This window comes from Sphaeramia orbicularis, chromosome 11 (assembly GCF_902148855.1).
Source record: "Sphaeramia orbicularis chromosome 11, fSphaOr1.1, whole genome shotgun sequence".
In the NCBI taxonomy this organism is placed as follows: Eukaryota; Metazoa; Chordata; class Actinopteri; order Kurtiformes; family Apogonidae; genus Sphaeramia; species Sphaeramia orbicularis.
Genome location: NC_043967.1, coordinates 18,499,873 through 18,518,187, shown reverse-complemented (window position 1 = coordinate 18,518,187; position 18,315 = coordinate 18,499,873). Strand labels below are relative to the sequence as shown.

Genomic DNA, 18,315 nt, shown 5'->3' with positions numbered 1-18,315 from the left:
CATCAAAAATAGTCCCAAGAACACCATCATTCCCTCTTCTCATAGGACCTCTTCCATGATGCATGTTGTGTTTTCCAGTTGTTGCTATGTTTCTTCTTTGTTTTTGTCTTGGAGGACTAAATTCTCGATCGACGGTGGGACAGAATTGTTATGTGTGTGGTGTGTTGAGATCATCGGAGCACACCACACAGAACAATCAAAACTGTTCAATGCCTGATTTTTTATCTTCATGTGTGGTGTCTGTAACAGATAAAATAAATCATTTCAGTTTTACAAAATCCTTATGTGTGTAGGTAGTCAGACCAAATATAACACAATAGAAATAACTCACACAAACCCATGGTGAATTGATAAAATTTACTGTATTTTTTAATTTCTATGTACATCTCCACCCCTGCACCTCCCCCAATAAAGAAAATTTCAATGAATACTTTTAATATATTTAGTCAGTTTTACAGCTTCTGTACAGGATTGCTGTTTTCATGAAATTCACATCTAGGGCAGCAACATCATTTACTTTGTTAGAAGAACCAAGAACGAGCATAAATGGAGTGAACAAGAGGACTCAGTGGGAAAGGGGAAGGGGGGGACACACAGCTTATGGGGGTCATGTACAGAAGCAGCGCAGTTGGGATAAACTATGTACAATACAAACCATTCATACAAATTAGGCTCTAAGATATAGAATTCAATACATTACATTTGATATATTAAGTGACAATGAGCAAGCCCCTTTCCCCATAAACCACCCGCTGATCGATCAGTCAGATAATCAGCCCGGAATGAACCGATCACCCAACGAACGCGGCTCCCGGCCGGACGAGCGGAACCACTGACAACGGTAACTCTTCCATGGTCGCCCGAGGGGGCTCATCCTTACACAGGTAAGACTACCTCACATTTCTAAAAGCATCACACTCACATTTTAATCTTCAGCCGTTCCTCTTCAGCTGCCTTGCAGGTTTTGTAAAAACATCTGAGGATTAAATTTTTTTTTATTTTTTTATTTTTTTTTTATTGTTTTTAAATGAGGAGTAATTTTGTTTTCCAGTTATCCAGGATAAACTGCAGAGCATAAATAGCACAGCTGGGGCAAACAGTCTGTAATAGTGTTGTCCAGAGAGTTGATGCACTGTGTTGTATTGGGAGTAAAAAACAAAAAGGAAGATGTTAACATGACATTTGACACCGATATCAATGTTAAAAGAAGATAACAACAAATGGGTAACAACAAGCCCCTGCTATCTACACATGGTTCAACAGGGATAAGACAGAATTCAGGAACAAACTCATAATTATTGAGAGTTTTTAGGATTTTTATCACATTACACTCCTATATTCCACCTTCCACCAACAAATAAAAATAAACGGTTCATAATGTAAAACTGGGGAAACCAATTGGGATAGCTGACACTCTGAAAATAACATGTTTGGGGACAGTACAGCTAACATACACATTTCTCTGGGATGGGTAGAAGCCCCAGTCTGTGCTCCAGTCGTCCACCAAGCTGTGGGTGATCATACGGGAGTGTCAGCCGGACGGGAAGTAAGGAGTGTCACTGTGGTAGTTGTAGTCCGGGCACACTTTCTGCACCAGTTTGTAGTCGGTGCTGTAGAAGGAAATGAAGATGCAGATGACTTTAAATGGTTTGGAGCAGAGCCAGGACACGTGGCTCTGGGTCTGCTCCTGGTAGCAGGTCTTGGATGGGTCGAAGTTGCAGAGGGTGTTCTTGGCACCCTTCTCTACCTTCTCGTACTCTATACGGCAGTTGAAGGACTTGGAGTCCTTGGCGTCAATGACAGACTGCTGAGCCGCCACGTCAAACTCTACTATCTTGGTGGGAGGGACCAAACTGACGGACACGTTGCCCTGGCCTGTGGAGTTGTGGCGGAAATAAACACTGAAGGTGCCGTTTCCGTGATCCACGATCTTTCCGGTGATGAGCAGGTTGAGTTTGACCGTCTTGATGTTGGAGTGGAAGTCTCCCCAGCCGAACATCTTCTTGAACTTCCCCGTCTTGACCATGGGCCGCCGTTTAGCCCGTGGCCGCGAGTCCTGCAGGTCTGTGGAGTTCCTCAGCCAGTCCCACAGATCCTGCTCAGAGTAGGGTTCTGGAGTGTCATAGCGAAGGTCCAAGGCTGTGCTGTTCTCTTTGCCATGTAGAGTCTGTGACAGCAACCTACTGATGGACATGTCCTTGCTGCTTTCTGTCCATATATGCTTTAGGGTGGATTTAGGGTTTCCTGACTTGACAATGTCCGACTTTGAGGTGTGGGCACTTGTTACCTGTGAAAAAGAGAGAGAAAAATCTATCAGTCAATGTGACATATGTACATTTCAATCTGTAAGAATCATCAGCATTGGGCCCTTGCAACCCCCAGGATGGGCCCCAGAAAACCAAACCACAACTTTTGTTACCTCCACCAAGGAGGTTATGTTTTTGTTGGCGTTGGTTTGTCTGTTTGTCTGTGTGCAAGATATCTCAAAAGTTATGGACAGATTTGGATGAAAATTTCAGGAAGTGTTGATACTGGCACAAGGAACAAATGATTACATTTTGGTGGTGATGGGGGTGGTGGGGCACTGATCTACCTTGGCGGAGGTCTGCGCTTTCCGAGTGCTTCTAGTTACGTATGTGTTAAGATGATTTATCATGAGCCAGTCAATAATCCACCAAAAAAAAAACCCCTATGTCTATCCGCAATCTCATACAAGTGCATGACAGTGTATTTGAGGACATTTACAGGCTAACAGACATGAAGAAATGAACTGATTTTTCTTTTCTATTGACAGACTGCTTGTATTGAGCTAGAGTTCAATGCCACAATTTTTAAAGGTTGCAGACAGAGAGAGTATGAAGTATCAGTGACTTTGGCTGTTTTATGAACAAAACAAGGACGACTAGTTTGGAAAGAAAAACAAAAAAATTATTCCACTCTCAACTTTTTATTGGGCAAGTGACTATTTTTGGTCATTTCCACACACATTACAAGACAGTGACAGCAACAGTTACAGTGAGGACGGTGAGGTGACAATCTCAGGTCCAATGTGGTCTACAGGGTCTGTAAGGTCCACCTCTGCATGCTTTGTTAGGTACCATGAAGTAATGGTACTAATGTAAGGAATGACGTTCAAAGGGAGAATGTGGATGTGGACAGGGGTCTGGATCAGCACTTATGTTGGTCTAATGTTCTAAAAGTGATGCTCTAATGTTCTATAATACATGTTCCTTTTCTATACAGGGTGGGGAAGCAAAATTTACAATGAACATTTAGTTGTTTTTTCTCACCAGGCACTACGTCAATTGTTTTGAAACCAAACATATATTGATGTCATAATCATACCTAACACTATTATCCATACCTTTTCAGAAACTTTTGCCCATATGAGTAATCAGGAAAGCAAACGTCAAAGAGTGTGTGATTTGCTGAATGCACTCGTCACACCAAAGGAGATTTCAAAAATAGTTGGAGTGTCCATAAGACTGTTTATAATGGAAAGAAGAGAATGACTATGAGCAAAACTATTACGAGAAAGTCTGGAAGATACTATTAAAGAAGAATGGGAGAAGTTGTCACCCCAATATTTGAGGAACACTTGCGCAAGTTTCAGGAAGCGTGTGAAGGCAGTTATTGAGAAAGAAGGAGGACACATAGAATAAAAACATTTTCTATTATGTACATTTTCTTGTGGCAAATAAATTCTCATGACTTTCAATAAACTAATTGGTCATACACTGTCTTTCAATCCCTGCCTCAAAATATTGTAAATTTTGCTTCCCCACCCTGTATATGTATGTATTTTTGTCACTTATGGGTATGGAACCACATATGGTAACTTCATTCACTGACCTTGATTTTCTACATGACAAAAAATGTTGAAAAATGTCATTAAAATAATGAAGTCTTGTTATGTCCTCCAATAACACATTGAGGTTGAAATGTTGAAATTCAGAGTATTTCTATGAATGAACTATAAAGGGTTATAAAGCAGCAGACCGATGTGTAATGTAAATGTCTGATGCTAATTTATACGTGTAAATTGTACAAATAATATATAAATAACTGTAGTAGGGTTTGCCGCCCCCTTTAGTGGACCATCCACCATTTTAGAAAAAGTATGATTTTACATTCAAATAGCAATAATGCAGTTAGCACGGTGTGATTTCCTGTCATTTCCCAGCATGTTGGAGCTTTAGATGGAGGTAATTATTTAGTACCACTATATTTACTGTGCAGTTTAACCCATAAAGACCTAAACATTCACCGCCAACCAAAACCATCTACTGATCTAAAATGTATAATACTTGTTGATCCACTAATTCTATGAATACATGTCAATATTTGGTGTAAAACACAGTTATTCATCTTTTCATGGTCATCAGATATGACCCATTTGGACGTTCAGAGGCTCCATTGTTGCCGTGGAAACACCGTCATCTTCTATAACACTGATTCACCAGTAAAACCCATGGAGTTTGACAGATGACAGTGGATGGACACACTTGTTTTTACATTCAGTTATTGATATCTTTGCTGAAAAAGTCACTTTTTCTTCAGTTTTCTCTATTTTGATATAATGACCTTCAACTTTAATCTGAGCTCTTATGAACATCTACATGACCAGTAAATTAAATAAAGGAAAATACCTGATTTATACTGATAAAATACAAAATACAGAGGATAATATAATAAATGGTGATAAATCACTTCAGAATGGTTTAATAGAGAGGAGAGAAAAATACTGGAACTGACACAAAAGCAGCATTGGGTCTTTATGGGTTAAACTCAAATTTAATGCATTTTCTACTTTGCAAAGCAGACAGTTCACAGTCAAACAGACTGAATGCAAACCTAAATCTAATTTCAATAGACTGCTTTGTCTATGAAATCAGTGCACTAGAAATGTAACCTGGTTTTCTCCATTAGACCAATATAAATGCTTTTCTGATGATTCTAGAGATAAATTCTTGACTTCTATAATACGTGGACTCATGGCCGGACTACGACAGCACAGGCTGGAATTAAAATGCACTGATTACGAGGACAAGATTTGCTTTAGCTCATAAAGACCCAGTACTACTTCTATGACAGTTCTCAAATAATTTTTCTCTATATTTAACCTTTCTTAAGTGATTTATTACCATTTATTCTAATATTATCCACTGGATTTTGCATTTTTTCAGTATAAATCATGTATTTTCCTGTATTTAATTCACTGATTATGCAGATGTTCATTAAAGCTCAGAGTAAAGTTGAGGATTATTATATCAAAAAAAGAGAAATCTGAACAAAAGGTGACTTTTTTATCAATATATATCATTAACTGAATATAAAACAAATGTCTCCATCCACTGTCATTGATCCAACTCCATGGGTTTTACTGGGGAATCAATGTTGTAGAAGATGACGGTGTTTCCACGTTCACTACGGAGCCTCTGAACATCCAAATGGGTCATATCTGATGACCATGAAAAGATTACAAACTGCATTTTACATCAATTATTTACATGTATTGATAGGATTAGTGGATCAACAGGTATTAAACAGTTTACATTAGTAGATGATTTTGTTCAATGGTGGACGCTTGGGTCCTTATGGGTTAAATTTAAAGGCTTTCAAGAGTTTCTCCACTATAAAGGAAGCACTTTTTCACTGACCTCCTGCAGCAAAATTGGAGAATCCAGTTAAGTACAATGGAATTAGACATAAAGATATTTTGATGACATCTACTGCTTTAAACTGAGACCTGAATTAAAGGAGCAATATGATATATTTGAGTATGCATAAGACTCTAACAAACCGCTGTATGTTGCTTAATGGTGGATTTACACCAGTGTCTTACTGTAAAACATTGTTATTTACCCCTTAACTTTAAATTCGAGTAGTTGATTTACCAATAACAATAAAAAACTGTAATTGCCTAAAGGTATGGTGACCAAAATAGCCAATAAAGTTGAAGTTATTAAAGTTACGCCCTAGTTACAATGCAAGGATGTGTCTAAGTGGTGTTAACTACTCCTGTTGTGCAGCAGAAAAGAAGAAGAAAATAAGGCTTTCAACAACAGTGGGAACCTGGAATCACCAAAAATGTCACTCAGCAGATGGAGAAGGGGGATTTATCAGTGTGTTACTGCCCTTTTCTCTCCCCCCATAGTTAACAGTATGATTACCTTTCTTTCTGTAACTTTGTTTTATATTTTTATATTCATCAGCAGGTCAGTCATTTTCTTTTGCTGTTTATTGCTCCGCCCCCTTGATTTGTTTGTTTGTTTGTTAAACACTCTAGCAGCAAAACTATTGTTTGAATTCATACCCAATTGGGTTTATAGATTGCCAGTGACCCAAACTAAATGTCATTACATTTTGGGAACAGTAGGTCAAAGTTTCAATTTTTTATGAATTCTTTTAAATCTTTTTTTTCCCCCCATTTACTTATAATGGGCAAAATTTCCCATGTCTGTATCAGCAAAACTACTGGTTGAATTCATACGAAATTTGGTTTATAGATTGCCAGTGACCCAGAATACATGTCATTACATTTTGGGAAAAGAAGGTCAAAATTTACGTTTTTTTAAATGAATTTTTAAATTCTTTTTTTCCCCCCCATTTACTTATAATGGGCAAAATTTCACATGTCTGTAAAAACATCAATTTTGTTTCAATTTACAAACTTGGCACATATATAGAGGTAACTGATATGATGATATTAGCTGGATTGATGCCAAAATAAGATACAATATGTACGAGAGGCGGGGTTTGTTGTGCCTGGCACCACTTATTTTACAGGCAGTGATCATTGGTAAGTGACTATACCAGCCTAAATGTTGCATTCAAATGTTCTTCCAACAATCATCATTTTTCATTATGTAATATAAATGTTAAAAATATTACTAATTACACAGAACTGGGGACTTCTGATAAACTTAAACAGCAGTTTATTGAATGTCTGGGCTTATAATGATTATTTTAATTTGATGGAATTTATAGACATTCAATTTAAAAGAAGCATATTTTTGTTAAACAGTATCTGTGAAATACTCACATATATTGTAAAATCCACTGCTATATCACAATAAAAAACAGTGTCAATTTAACTCGTAGAGAGTTGGATTTAACTCTTTTTCAGCTAATATTTGGTCCCACTCAAAATTAGAGTAAAATTTACTCTATGGCCAGTGTCAGATTTTCAGAGTTAATTCTACTCAATTCAGTGTCAAAATGAACAATGCAGTGTGTAACAATATTTAACACTGTGGAGTTTTCACACTGTTCAAAGTAATATGATTACACTTTATATAGCTATTTTTACTCCTAATTTAGTTATTAATATTAATTGACTAATATTGGAACAATGTAGAAATGTAGGGGTTCCCAAACTGAGGGTCGCGAGATGAGATTCAAACTTTTACGGATGTAGTTTTCTGAGTAGTAATGGTAGATTAAGTGTTTTATTGTTACACTTACAAGTAAGACCAATTGCTCTATGGGTTTCAAACACTCCAGGAGATGTTTCTATTTTGCTATAGCACAGATGTCTACACTTGTGGTACAATACCAGCTTCATAGTGACAATCAGGTAAGACATTGTTCTGTCTAAAGGTTTGACTAAGGGTGTGACATTATTAAAAATAAACATAAAAAGGACAATAAATGTTGTAAAACAGACACATTAACCTAAATAAACATTAACACAAAACCCCCCTTGAACCCTTGCACATAAAATAGAACACAATGAGTAAAACGTCCAGTACCCACAATGCAATGTGGCAGACTGGCACTAATCATCACTTTGTAGGGTTGAATTTTACACTGCGTCTGTGCAGAACTTTACTCTGACTTTTAACTCTACTGTTAGAGCTAGGTTACTCTCCATAGAACTATAAATACTCTATCAAGGTTCAAATAGCTTGACTTTGAAATACTGACACTGCATTTTTTACAGTGTAATGCATTCCAGTGTACAGATATATACTATAAACTAAATACATGACATTATAAAACAACAATAATATGCTGGTGTCTGTGATATAATAAAGAGGTTGGACGCAGGTATCAGAAAATACATGAACATATTTCTGAATTAGGTGAATTGATGCATCATGAAATAATGTATTTGATTCAGGAAGTTTTGAGTTTTACATTTAAGTACGCCACTCTATATAAAATGGACCAATCAGATCAAATTCCCCGGAGGTTAGAGATGTTCAATCCTTGTGTATCATGGTATCAGACAGCTCCAAATTAGGACTTATAGAGCATGAGAGCTGAGTGAGGAACAGAATCCAGCAGTCAAAGTAAAACATATTGCTCCCATCTCTTTTCTCAGTTCAATGAAGGGGGGTATCCAGCGGCTGACACAGATAAAGGCTGTGGCCGTTCAGCGAGTAAAGACCCGACTATTAACTAACGACTGCTCTTTGAATTGATGATTGATGAACCTGGGGTTTTCTGCTATTTAACTGCGATGAGTGGAATTAGGTTCATACAGGCCCCAGTGGAGGTATGTGACATTGATTGCCTGATTTCTACTGTAAGACGTGACAGCAGATCTGTCTTGCTGAGGTTTTTGCATTTTGTGGGTTGCCCTTAGGATCGATACGTAGAAAATAAGGTTTCGCTACCAATCAGTTGGCCCTTCGGATTGAATTGCCTCACAGCATGTTTCTAAGCACCACAGGGACATACAGGCAGTTTTACGCATACTGTTACAAGGAGAATATACCTGTATTTTAATATATGTCACAGACCGGAGGAGGCAGTGGATAAAGAAATCACCACATTTCACACTCCAATTTCATATGAAAACTATTCTGTGACTATATTAATGTGTACATATCGACTACAAAGAGAAGAGCATTTGTATAAAAATGATTTTCTTTCTATCCAGCTTCCATTGTATTGTATTGTGTACTGCATAATGTACTGTACCTTTCATATGTATAGCCTAAAATGTATGTGTATGTGCATATGCATATATATGTGTGCGTACACTCATGTGTGTATATGCATATATACAGGGTGGGGAAGCAAAATTTACAATATTTTGAGGCAGGGATTGAAAAACAGTGTTTGCCCAATTAGTTTATTGAAAGTCATGAGAATTTATTTGCCACAAGAAAATTGACATAATAGAAAATGTTTTTATTCTATGTGTCCTCCTTCTTTCTCAATAACTGCCTTCACACGCTTCCTGAAACTTGCGCAAGTGTTCCTCAAATATTCGGGTGACAACTTCTCCCATTCTTCTTTAATAGTATCTTCCAGACTTTCTCGTAATAGTTTTGCTCATAGTCATTCTCTTCTTTACATTATAAACAGTCTTTATGGACACTCCAACTATTTTTGAAATCTCCTTTGGTGTGACGAGTGCATTTAGCAAATCACACACTCTTTGACGTTTGCTTTCCTGATTACTCATATGGGCAAAAGTTTCTGAAAAGGTATGGATAATAGTGTTAGGTATGATTATGACATCAATATATGTTTGGTTTCAAAACAATTGACGTAGTGCCTGCTGAGAAAAAACAACTAAATCTTCATTGTAAATTTTGCTTCCCCACCCTGTATATAATTTTATTTATTTATTTTCTGACCACTCCCAGCCTGTGTTTTTGTTTTATTATTTTGTTTTATGTGTGATTAAAAAAGTAAAAATCCAATAATCACATTTATATGAAAAAAAAAAAACCCAACAACAAACAAAAAACAATCAGAGATGCATGGCCAAAAAAAAAAAACCAAACAAACTCCAATTTCTTTCATTACTTTTTCTACAATAAAATCTTTTTCTTGGCTTCATGCTGAGTTGTTTCTAGTGAGTTAATCCAGCTTCAGCATAACAAGGATGACTGAGTGAGGGGCTCTGCTGGGAACAAACACTGGATTCAGAGTGTGTGTTTACAGTGCTGTGGCCACTAATGACTAAAAGAGTGAGAATATAATAAAATCCAAGGCATCAACATAAAACTATCACCATTCACATCTACAGACTGACATGTAAAGAAGTCTTTTGAGGAAAAAAAAAAAAAAAAAACACAAGTGGTGCCAGGCACAACAAACCCCACCCCTCACACGTATTGTAGCTTATTTTGGCTTCGATCCAGCTGATGTCATCATGTCTATGCATGTGCTGATGTCAGCATGTCAATTGCCTCTATACATGTGCCAAGTTTGAAGTAAATTGAAACAAAATGAATGTTTCTATAGACGTGAAATTTCGCCCATTATAATGTAAACGGGGGGGAGGTAAAAAATTCTTTAAAAATTGAAACTTTGACCTACTTTTCCCAAAAGGTAATGATATCTATTCTGGGTCACTGGCAATCTATAAACCCAATTTGGTATGAATACAACCAATAGTTTTGCTGCTAGAGTGTTAACAAACAAGCAAATAAACAAACAAACAAACACAGAAACAAAGAAACAAACTGAGCCAAAAATAATATCCCTTGCCTCCCCTTCAGGGGGTGTGGTAAAAGTGTTGTGGTATAAGGTGTTATATGTAACATTCATGCTTGCTTGCGTGCTTATGTGGAGGTTATATTGGAGTTTTTAATGTTGCATGTACAAAGAAATCAGCATCCAATCTGATATAATGGAAGTAGAGAGAAGTGAGAAAATAAAGCCAACGTTGTCAAAATGAAACAAGTGGTGGTGACATTTTTCTACATTGTTGATTGTCATGTAGAAAGTTGAGGTAAATGAAGTTACTGTATTTGGTTCCTTGCCTGTAAGTGGCAAAAATAAATAATAAATAAAATAAATCCAAGTATATATAAAACAAGTGGTTCCAGGCACAACAAACCCCACCCCCCACACGTATTGTATCTTATTTTGGCATCGATCCAGCTGATGTCATCATGTCTATGCATGTGCTGATGTCAGCATATCAATTGCCTCTGTATATGTGCCAAGTTTGAAGTAAATTGAAACAAAATGAATGTTTTTATAGAAATGTGAAATTTCGCCCATTATAAGTAAATGGGAGGAGAAAGATGTAAAAAAAAAATCCTAAAAAATCAAAACTTTGACCTACTTTTCCCAAAATGGAATGACATGTTTTCTGGGTCACTGGCAGTCTATAAACTCAATTTGGTATGAATTCAACCATTAATTTTGCTGCTACAGACATTTGAAATTTTGCCCATTATAAGTAAATGGAGGAAAAAAAATAATTTAAAAGTTTGTAAAAAAAAATTTAACTTTGACCTACTTTTCCCAAAATACAGTGACATCTATTCTGGGTCACTGGCAATCTATAAACCAAATTTGATATGAATTCAACCAATAGTTTTGCTGCTAGAGTGTTAACAAACAAACAAACAAACATACAAACCGAACCAAAAACAATACCCGTCGCCTTCCCTTCCGGGGGCGGGGTAAATCTATAAAGTCATCCAGGTCTAAAAGGATCCACATCACATACAGGTGACCTCTGGTGACTAAATAAGTGCAAAAACACTAGCTGATGTCCTTACATAAGTGGTCCTCAGAAGGAGGTGGACATTTGTGGACATTCATCCATGAGACCGCTGTTCATGTCCTGTTTTAATGCAGTGTTTATTTCTGTTTCTGTTTCTCCTTGTTTAATCGTAACCAAGTTGTTTCGCAAAAAAAATCCACGTCACTTTCACCAGCTAAATGAAACAGCAATGTCATGTTTTTGTTTTGTTTTTTTGTGCTATCGAGTGTTTTTTGTGTGCACAATTTGACGCACATTCAATAGGAATAAAAAGCGATTAATACATGCAAATTTCTTCCCATATGTTACGCATTGCACATTGCAGTCTCATATGCATTTACGTTCTGGAAATTATGGCATGAATATAAAAACGGAGAACCAAACAGGAGCTGAGTGAAGTTAACAGCCCACTCAGTGAGCTGCTGAAGAGGCTGTCAGGGAATGTATCTTTAGCCTGAAGGGTTAAACCCAGAGAGCACTTGGCTGTGTGAGGCAGACACACTCGGCAATCATTTCCTATTCAAACAGGTGAGGTGGCCTTCTCATGCTGAAGAATATCGCAGTGTGGTTAAGGGTGAGGATTACACCAGAATGGATTTATGATAATATGCCTGCTTATGAAGAGGAGCTGGAAAAGACCCTTTTTCTCACAGAGCATTCAATGGAATTTATTAAAGAATGAGTATAAAAACACAAGATGTCGCTTTGAGGGGAACTGTACTTTTTTTTCCTTTTAATCCTCATAGAAATTCTATCCTTGCAGGTCACAGCTGTAGGAAACCGCAGCGCTTGGAAACATTGTTTTCATCTTTACCAGCGGTGGAAAACAAACCCAGTCTTTTTAAAAGGGAGAAAAAGTAAGAAAAAAATTACAATTTCATATGCAATATTCAATTAATAAATAAAAGTCTGAACTCATTTTGTCATATTAAAAGTCACCCGTTAGCGGTATTTTAAATACAGTTATTGAAAAAGCTTCATCATAAGCAACATTTGTGTGTTTTGTCACAATACAACAGTTCAGAATTAATATACCTTAACCAAACTTTATTTATTTATTTATTTATAATTCTGTACATATCCTGGCATTTAACTGAATGCCAGTAGCCTTATTGAAAAATTGTGGTGAATGAAGTGTCTGCTGAGAAACCTAGTTATGGACAAGGTTGGCATTTTTCTATATTTTTCTTTTTGTCTATAACACATTCAGTAAAAAGGCAAAAACCCAGAATGTACCATTGTGTCTGTGGTTTTAAAGGCACAAGTAATTTTAAATAAAAGGTCAGACACTGCTGAAATTTGCTCAAACAGGATGAAACTGTGGATATTGTACATGATCTGAGGCCATTGTGCTTATATTACATTATTTGTAGAGTGGAGGTTTTTCTTTTCATTTCATTTTATTCAGGACAGCTGAGACACTCTAGATATCCTCCTTTAATATGACATTGTTATTTTCATATGGGACTGAAGGGTGTTTAGTGTTTATTCTCCTTTTAGCTGGCTTTGTTCAAGCATCCCTTAAACTCATGACATCATTGTATAAGTCAGTGTTTCTCAAAGTGTGGGGCGGGCCCCCCAGGGGGGGCATGGGATCTCTCCTCAGTGTTTTTTTTTTTTTTTCTTCAGGTTAGAACATGTAGCAGGTGGAACTAATGTTCTAGTGTTGGAGCACCCTGGACTCATTTTAGGAAAGTACAACAAACAAATCTGCTGCCATGGTGATCTGTGACTAGACAAGATGAAGAGTTTAGGTTTGGAGGATGGACAAGGATTGGACCGGAAAAGAAAAATGTGCAATGTTTCTGTTTTTGTACAGTTTGTACTTTAATGTTCTGAGATGTGCAATGGAAATTGCAGCCACTGATATTGTTAAAATGTTCATTTTTGTTACCAAAATTTGTTTGTTGTTCTAAAAAAAACGTAGCTTTATTGACATAGTTGTAAGATAATTGTACATTTCCTATTTTTGTTTGGAAAAATACAGTCTCAGGGAAGCAGTCTTGTTCAGTTTACTTATGTTGTTAAGTTATTTTTAATTTGCACAACAAATTATTCAAGGAAAAGCAAGAAAATATTGTTACGATATTGATGTTTGATATTGATGTTTCTTTCAATAAAAGTTATAACTGCACCACAGTTACAATGGGTTAGGGTTATGCACTGTTACAATGTTGTTGGGATTGAGGGGGGCCTGGAGATTTTTCGTCCTCCAAACGGGGGCCCCACAGAAAAAAAAAAAAGAACCACTGGTATAAGTAGAGATTTGACAGCTTTTGTTGTGACAAAAATAATACAGAAATAAAGCGTTTAAAGGTTTATATGAAGGTTGTGTTGGTATCTATTTGTGCTGAGAACTTGTCATTTGTTGGCCACACCTAACTCCACATCTAAGCCTCAGGCCTCAGTCTGGACTTCCTTGGTGCTTTTCTTTTCCCCTATATGACGGTAGAGAAGGAACCCCAGAGTAAACCTAAGCATGCAGCAGTAAGAACACTCAGATGTAACGTTCTGCTTGGTTTCAGGGTCAGAACAAGGGCCAAAACACAAACCAGCTCTAATTGAAGTGAAGAGGCAGCTGAAGCTTTCATTTCGTGTTCAGCAGATGAAACACTGTCTCAATTACTTTCTATTTTCAGAAAGTCTATACTCATTCTATACACAATTATCTACTTGAATTAGGTCAAAACATGCTCCCCTGGGAATATGCATAAGTCTGTCTGTAACGTTGTTGCTACTGATGTGTTAGTGTTTAAAAAGGTTAAAGAATGACAGTAGAGAATCTGTTTCCTATTGAACTGCAGACTTCCACTGAGCCTGACGTGTGCAGCCTGTTTATCTGTACTCATTGTTTGTCTCATCTGCTGGGTAGGCTCTATGCAGTGCACACAGATATGTTTATCTGTGCATTTCTCAAGTTCGGGCAGCAGCCAGCATGTTTCAGGCGGAGGGCCAGGAGCCTGGATGCAGGAGCTGCCAGCTGTAAAGCGTTCACCTGAGGGAGCAGTGCACCTGGTAAACATGGCCGGCACAACGGCCAGCACAGCCCTCACAGATACCTGAGCAGCAGCCAGACAGACAGTTGGTCGCCCCCAGGCAAGGAAGACTGCTGGTCAAGGCAAGCAGCACAGTCTCTGTCTGTGGGTTTTAGTCCAAACATGACTTCTATACTAAAGTCTAAACACATGCTGCAAACTGCTTCAGAATATCACATTTCAGGAGTGTTCTGAAAAGTTTGATGTTTTTTGTACTAATTTATGTCCATGTAAAGCTACTGATTTCACAGAAATAATAAGATAATAAAGACAGCTTTACAAAAGTCATCCATGTAAGGTCATCAGCTAAAAAAGAATTTTGAAAGGTTGTTGAGTTCACAGTTCTGACAGTTCTGCATTACTTCACCCCCCCCACCACCACCACCACAGGCCTTGAGCAGGTGCTTAGCAGTGGCTCGCAGCTCAGTTTTGCCCCAGGGCTACCAGTGGTTTTGTCTGGCTTTAATCCTACACTGAACAAAAAATGAGTGGTTTGAGAATTTAATGGAAAATTAAATATGTGTAAAATAATGATTCTGTTTCATTCCCAGGCTTAGGCCACCTATTTGGTAGTAGTATGATGATACAATTGTTTAAATATGTATTCTTAATAATTATTAAGTAAAGCCTGAACCATTAAGTCATTGACAGAAAATTCCAGTTCTTTGAAACCAGAGCCTTTATTGGTCCTGCTGAACAACCCGAAACTTTTTTTTTTTTTCAAATATCAATTTCCATGTATGAGTTTCAATTATGTATCGTATTTGATACATCAGGTCTCAATGCTGAAATATTATTATTTTTGAACAAACAAAAACATAATATAACACAAACATGTCTAACAGATTGGTAATTCCTTTTCAAAATTGCCAGAGTTCTGCCTCCTTCCTCATTAATGACAGTCTTGTAGTGACACTGGAAAGGCCTCTGGTGAATGAATTCCTCCCCCCTGGTGGATTATCTGTGTATTGCATGTATCTAATTGTATACATCAGATTTTTCAAGAAAGAAATATGACACTGATAATGTAGAGGGCTTCAAAAGTCACGTATCAAATATGATACTTTAGGCATTATAGGGTTAAACGCTGCTGTAAGGGAAATAAAAACTGGGCAGAAAACTATCAAAGTATTTGGAATGTTTACACCAAGAATACAAGACACAAGAACTGAGAAGTTACTATGACATGTCATGTCATAATGGCCCTACAGCCTGGTGACAGAACAAAATAGACAGTAGATAGAAGCTGATATGGATCAGTTATCATTATAATGCATTTCTCTTCAAACCTAGCATTAGTTATCAGTTACATCAAATGGAGCAGATCACTTATAATCTGAGGCTACAAAAGGATGTAGGAGAAGGACACTGGAAAAAGTGGAGCCTCTTCTTAGCTCAGTAACTTCAAAAATGCTACCTGCTTAAGCAGATGTAACATGTGTGTGTGTGTGTGTGTGTGTGTGTGTGTGTGTGTGTGTGTGTGTGTGTGTATATATATATATATATTTTTTTACACTGTGTGAGAATGCATATCTATTTATGTATTCATTTATTGTTATTCCTATGTAATTTGTGACTCCCTGATCCTGCTGTTTGTGTTTTGTATGTTTAACTGTGTTTGTAGTAAAACAAGAAGAATAAAGTAAAAAAACAAAAAACACTAGTATCAGTCCAAACTCTTGTCTTCATCTGCTGCCACTCGAGGTCACATTTCCCGTCTAACATCAGGATATATTAATATATTTCCATTACAGATTGTTGCATTTCAATTTGTCAACAGATTATATCTTTTTTGTCACCTCAGCCAAGTGTTAAAACTTTTTACAGAATTAATTTCACCCTTTTCTCAGCATTTCTTAACACAAATGTAACACATCCCAATTCACCAGCACAGAGCATCCAGTCCAGTGTGGAAAGAAAAAACACATAAGCACAAGTTGAAAACAGAAATAATGGATGATAATTATGGAATTATACTTGAAGCTGCTGTGACTTGCAGAATATCTCTGTTTACTTTAATTAAATGCAGCAAAATCTGCTGTGACTAATATTCTACCATGAATCCAGAAGTTTCTTCAGAGTAGAGTGGTATTTTTTTGTGGCCCATCGTTTTTTTTTTGTATTGAAAGTGCACAAAGGCTCAAAGAACATGAGAAAAGTGCTGCCCCTCTGTCCTGTCAGGGGGATTCTGAAGGAGGGCTGAGGCAGACAGTAGGTCAGACCAGTACGAACACAGCCAACCTGCTTTACTAGACCCTCATAGAGAGCATAAAGCGTCCACATGCTGCAATACTGTGCAACAAATAGAGCACTTGAGAAACTGAAGAAGCATGCAGGCGTTTTCTTACACTTCAGACTGGACAGACTATATGTGGACACGATAGAAGGCAGTAGGAGTCCAGGAGCCTTGTTACCTTCCACTGAGCACTTGGATAGACCATGACCACGATAACTGAGAACCTCCACACATGTAAATACCGTGTCTCCTCAAAGAAAAACTTCAATTTCAAGCTGGCTGGGAGTGAGGTCGACATGAACAAATAAGAGCCGGTCCTTGTATTCAGGTAAGACCAGGTAAGACCAGGTAAGCCATGACATGGATGAACTTCTGCTTCTTGTCATGTCAGTGTGCACTTCTGTAAATCTAATTTAATACATTCAGCAATATAATCCAGTTACTCTCACTTCTGACTGGTCTGAATCACTCAATCACTGACTGAAGTATTAATGGTTGAAGTCACTGCAGGTGTGTGTGTGTGTGTGTGGTTTTGTTACCTCCGCCAAGGAGGTTATGTTTTTGCCAGGGTTTGTTTGTCTGTCCATTAGTGTGCAACATAACTCAAAAAGTTATGGACAGATTTTGATGAAATTTTCAGGGTTTGTTGGAAATGGGATAAGGAAGAAATGATTAACTTTTGGGGGTGATCCAGAAGAAATCCTGGATTCTGGATCACTTTGAAATTTTCATTACCATTGTGGTAAATGGGGCCAAAATTTTCGTTTCCCAATATCTCGCTTAATTATTGACCAAAACTCATGAAATTTAACTCAGGAATTGACAATGGGGTCCTCTATCACATTTCAAAGGGTGATCCGGATCTGATCCAGAAGGCGGATTTTATCTCAATTTATATAAAAAATGGGGGTGCCCTTACTTTTTGGCCTACTGTGCCTTTAATTTGGATAAAAATTTCAGGAAATGTTGATACTGGCAGAAGGAACAAATGATTAAATTTTGGTGGTGATCGGGGGTGGGGGGGCCCACTGATCAGCCTTGGCAGAGGTCTGCGCTCTCCGAGTGCTTCTAGTTTTTTTTTAATATACTTAAATTTTTATTTGTTTTATCAACAGACAATACAACACAGAAATTAGGGGTCACTGGTTGAACACAAAATATTTAAATGACACACAGTTGTAATTACGCTTTGTTTTGTTTCTAGACTAGCCATTTTCTCCGGCACTTTATGAAGATATGTTCCTTGAGTCGTAGGTAATAAGTCAATCTTTCCATAGAGTACATTTCCTCTATTATTTCTAGCAGGTGTGTATTACTCATTCAGTAAAACTATGGTTTATGGAAACTTAGGAGCACCATAACAACACAATGTTTAGACAATAAAACCTGGTTTCTATCTACAGATATTCCAGAGGGTTTTTAATTTGAAACGATTAAGGTAATGCTGTGTTTTGTAGAAACGTCCACTGCAGCTCTGAAAATTAGCTGCGATACTTAATGGGACAGTTTCTACTTATTAAACACAGAAGATTAGAATAAAAAGTCTTCTTCAAATAAAGGCCTGGCACCCTCTGCAGCTC

General features: G+C 37.3%; 1 protein-coding gene across 1 annotated transcript in view; it reads right to left on the bottom strand.

Annotated features, from left to right (window-relative positions):
• Positions 1-986: 986 nt before the first annotated feature.
• The window catches only part of nxph1 (neurexophilin 1), a 108,676-nt gene continuing 91,347 nt past the window's right edge, over positions 987-18,315 (bottom strand). The window contains exon 2 of the mRNA XM_030147760.1: positions 987-2,287. Within this exon, the coding sequence (XP_030003620.1) occupies positions 1,532-2,287 (756 nt within the window). The 3' untranslated portion in view covers positions 987-1,531. The remainder of the gene's footprint in view (positions 2,288-18,315) is intronic.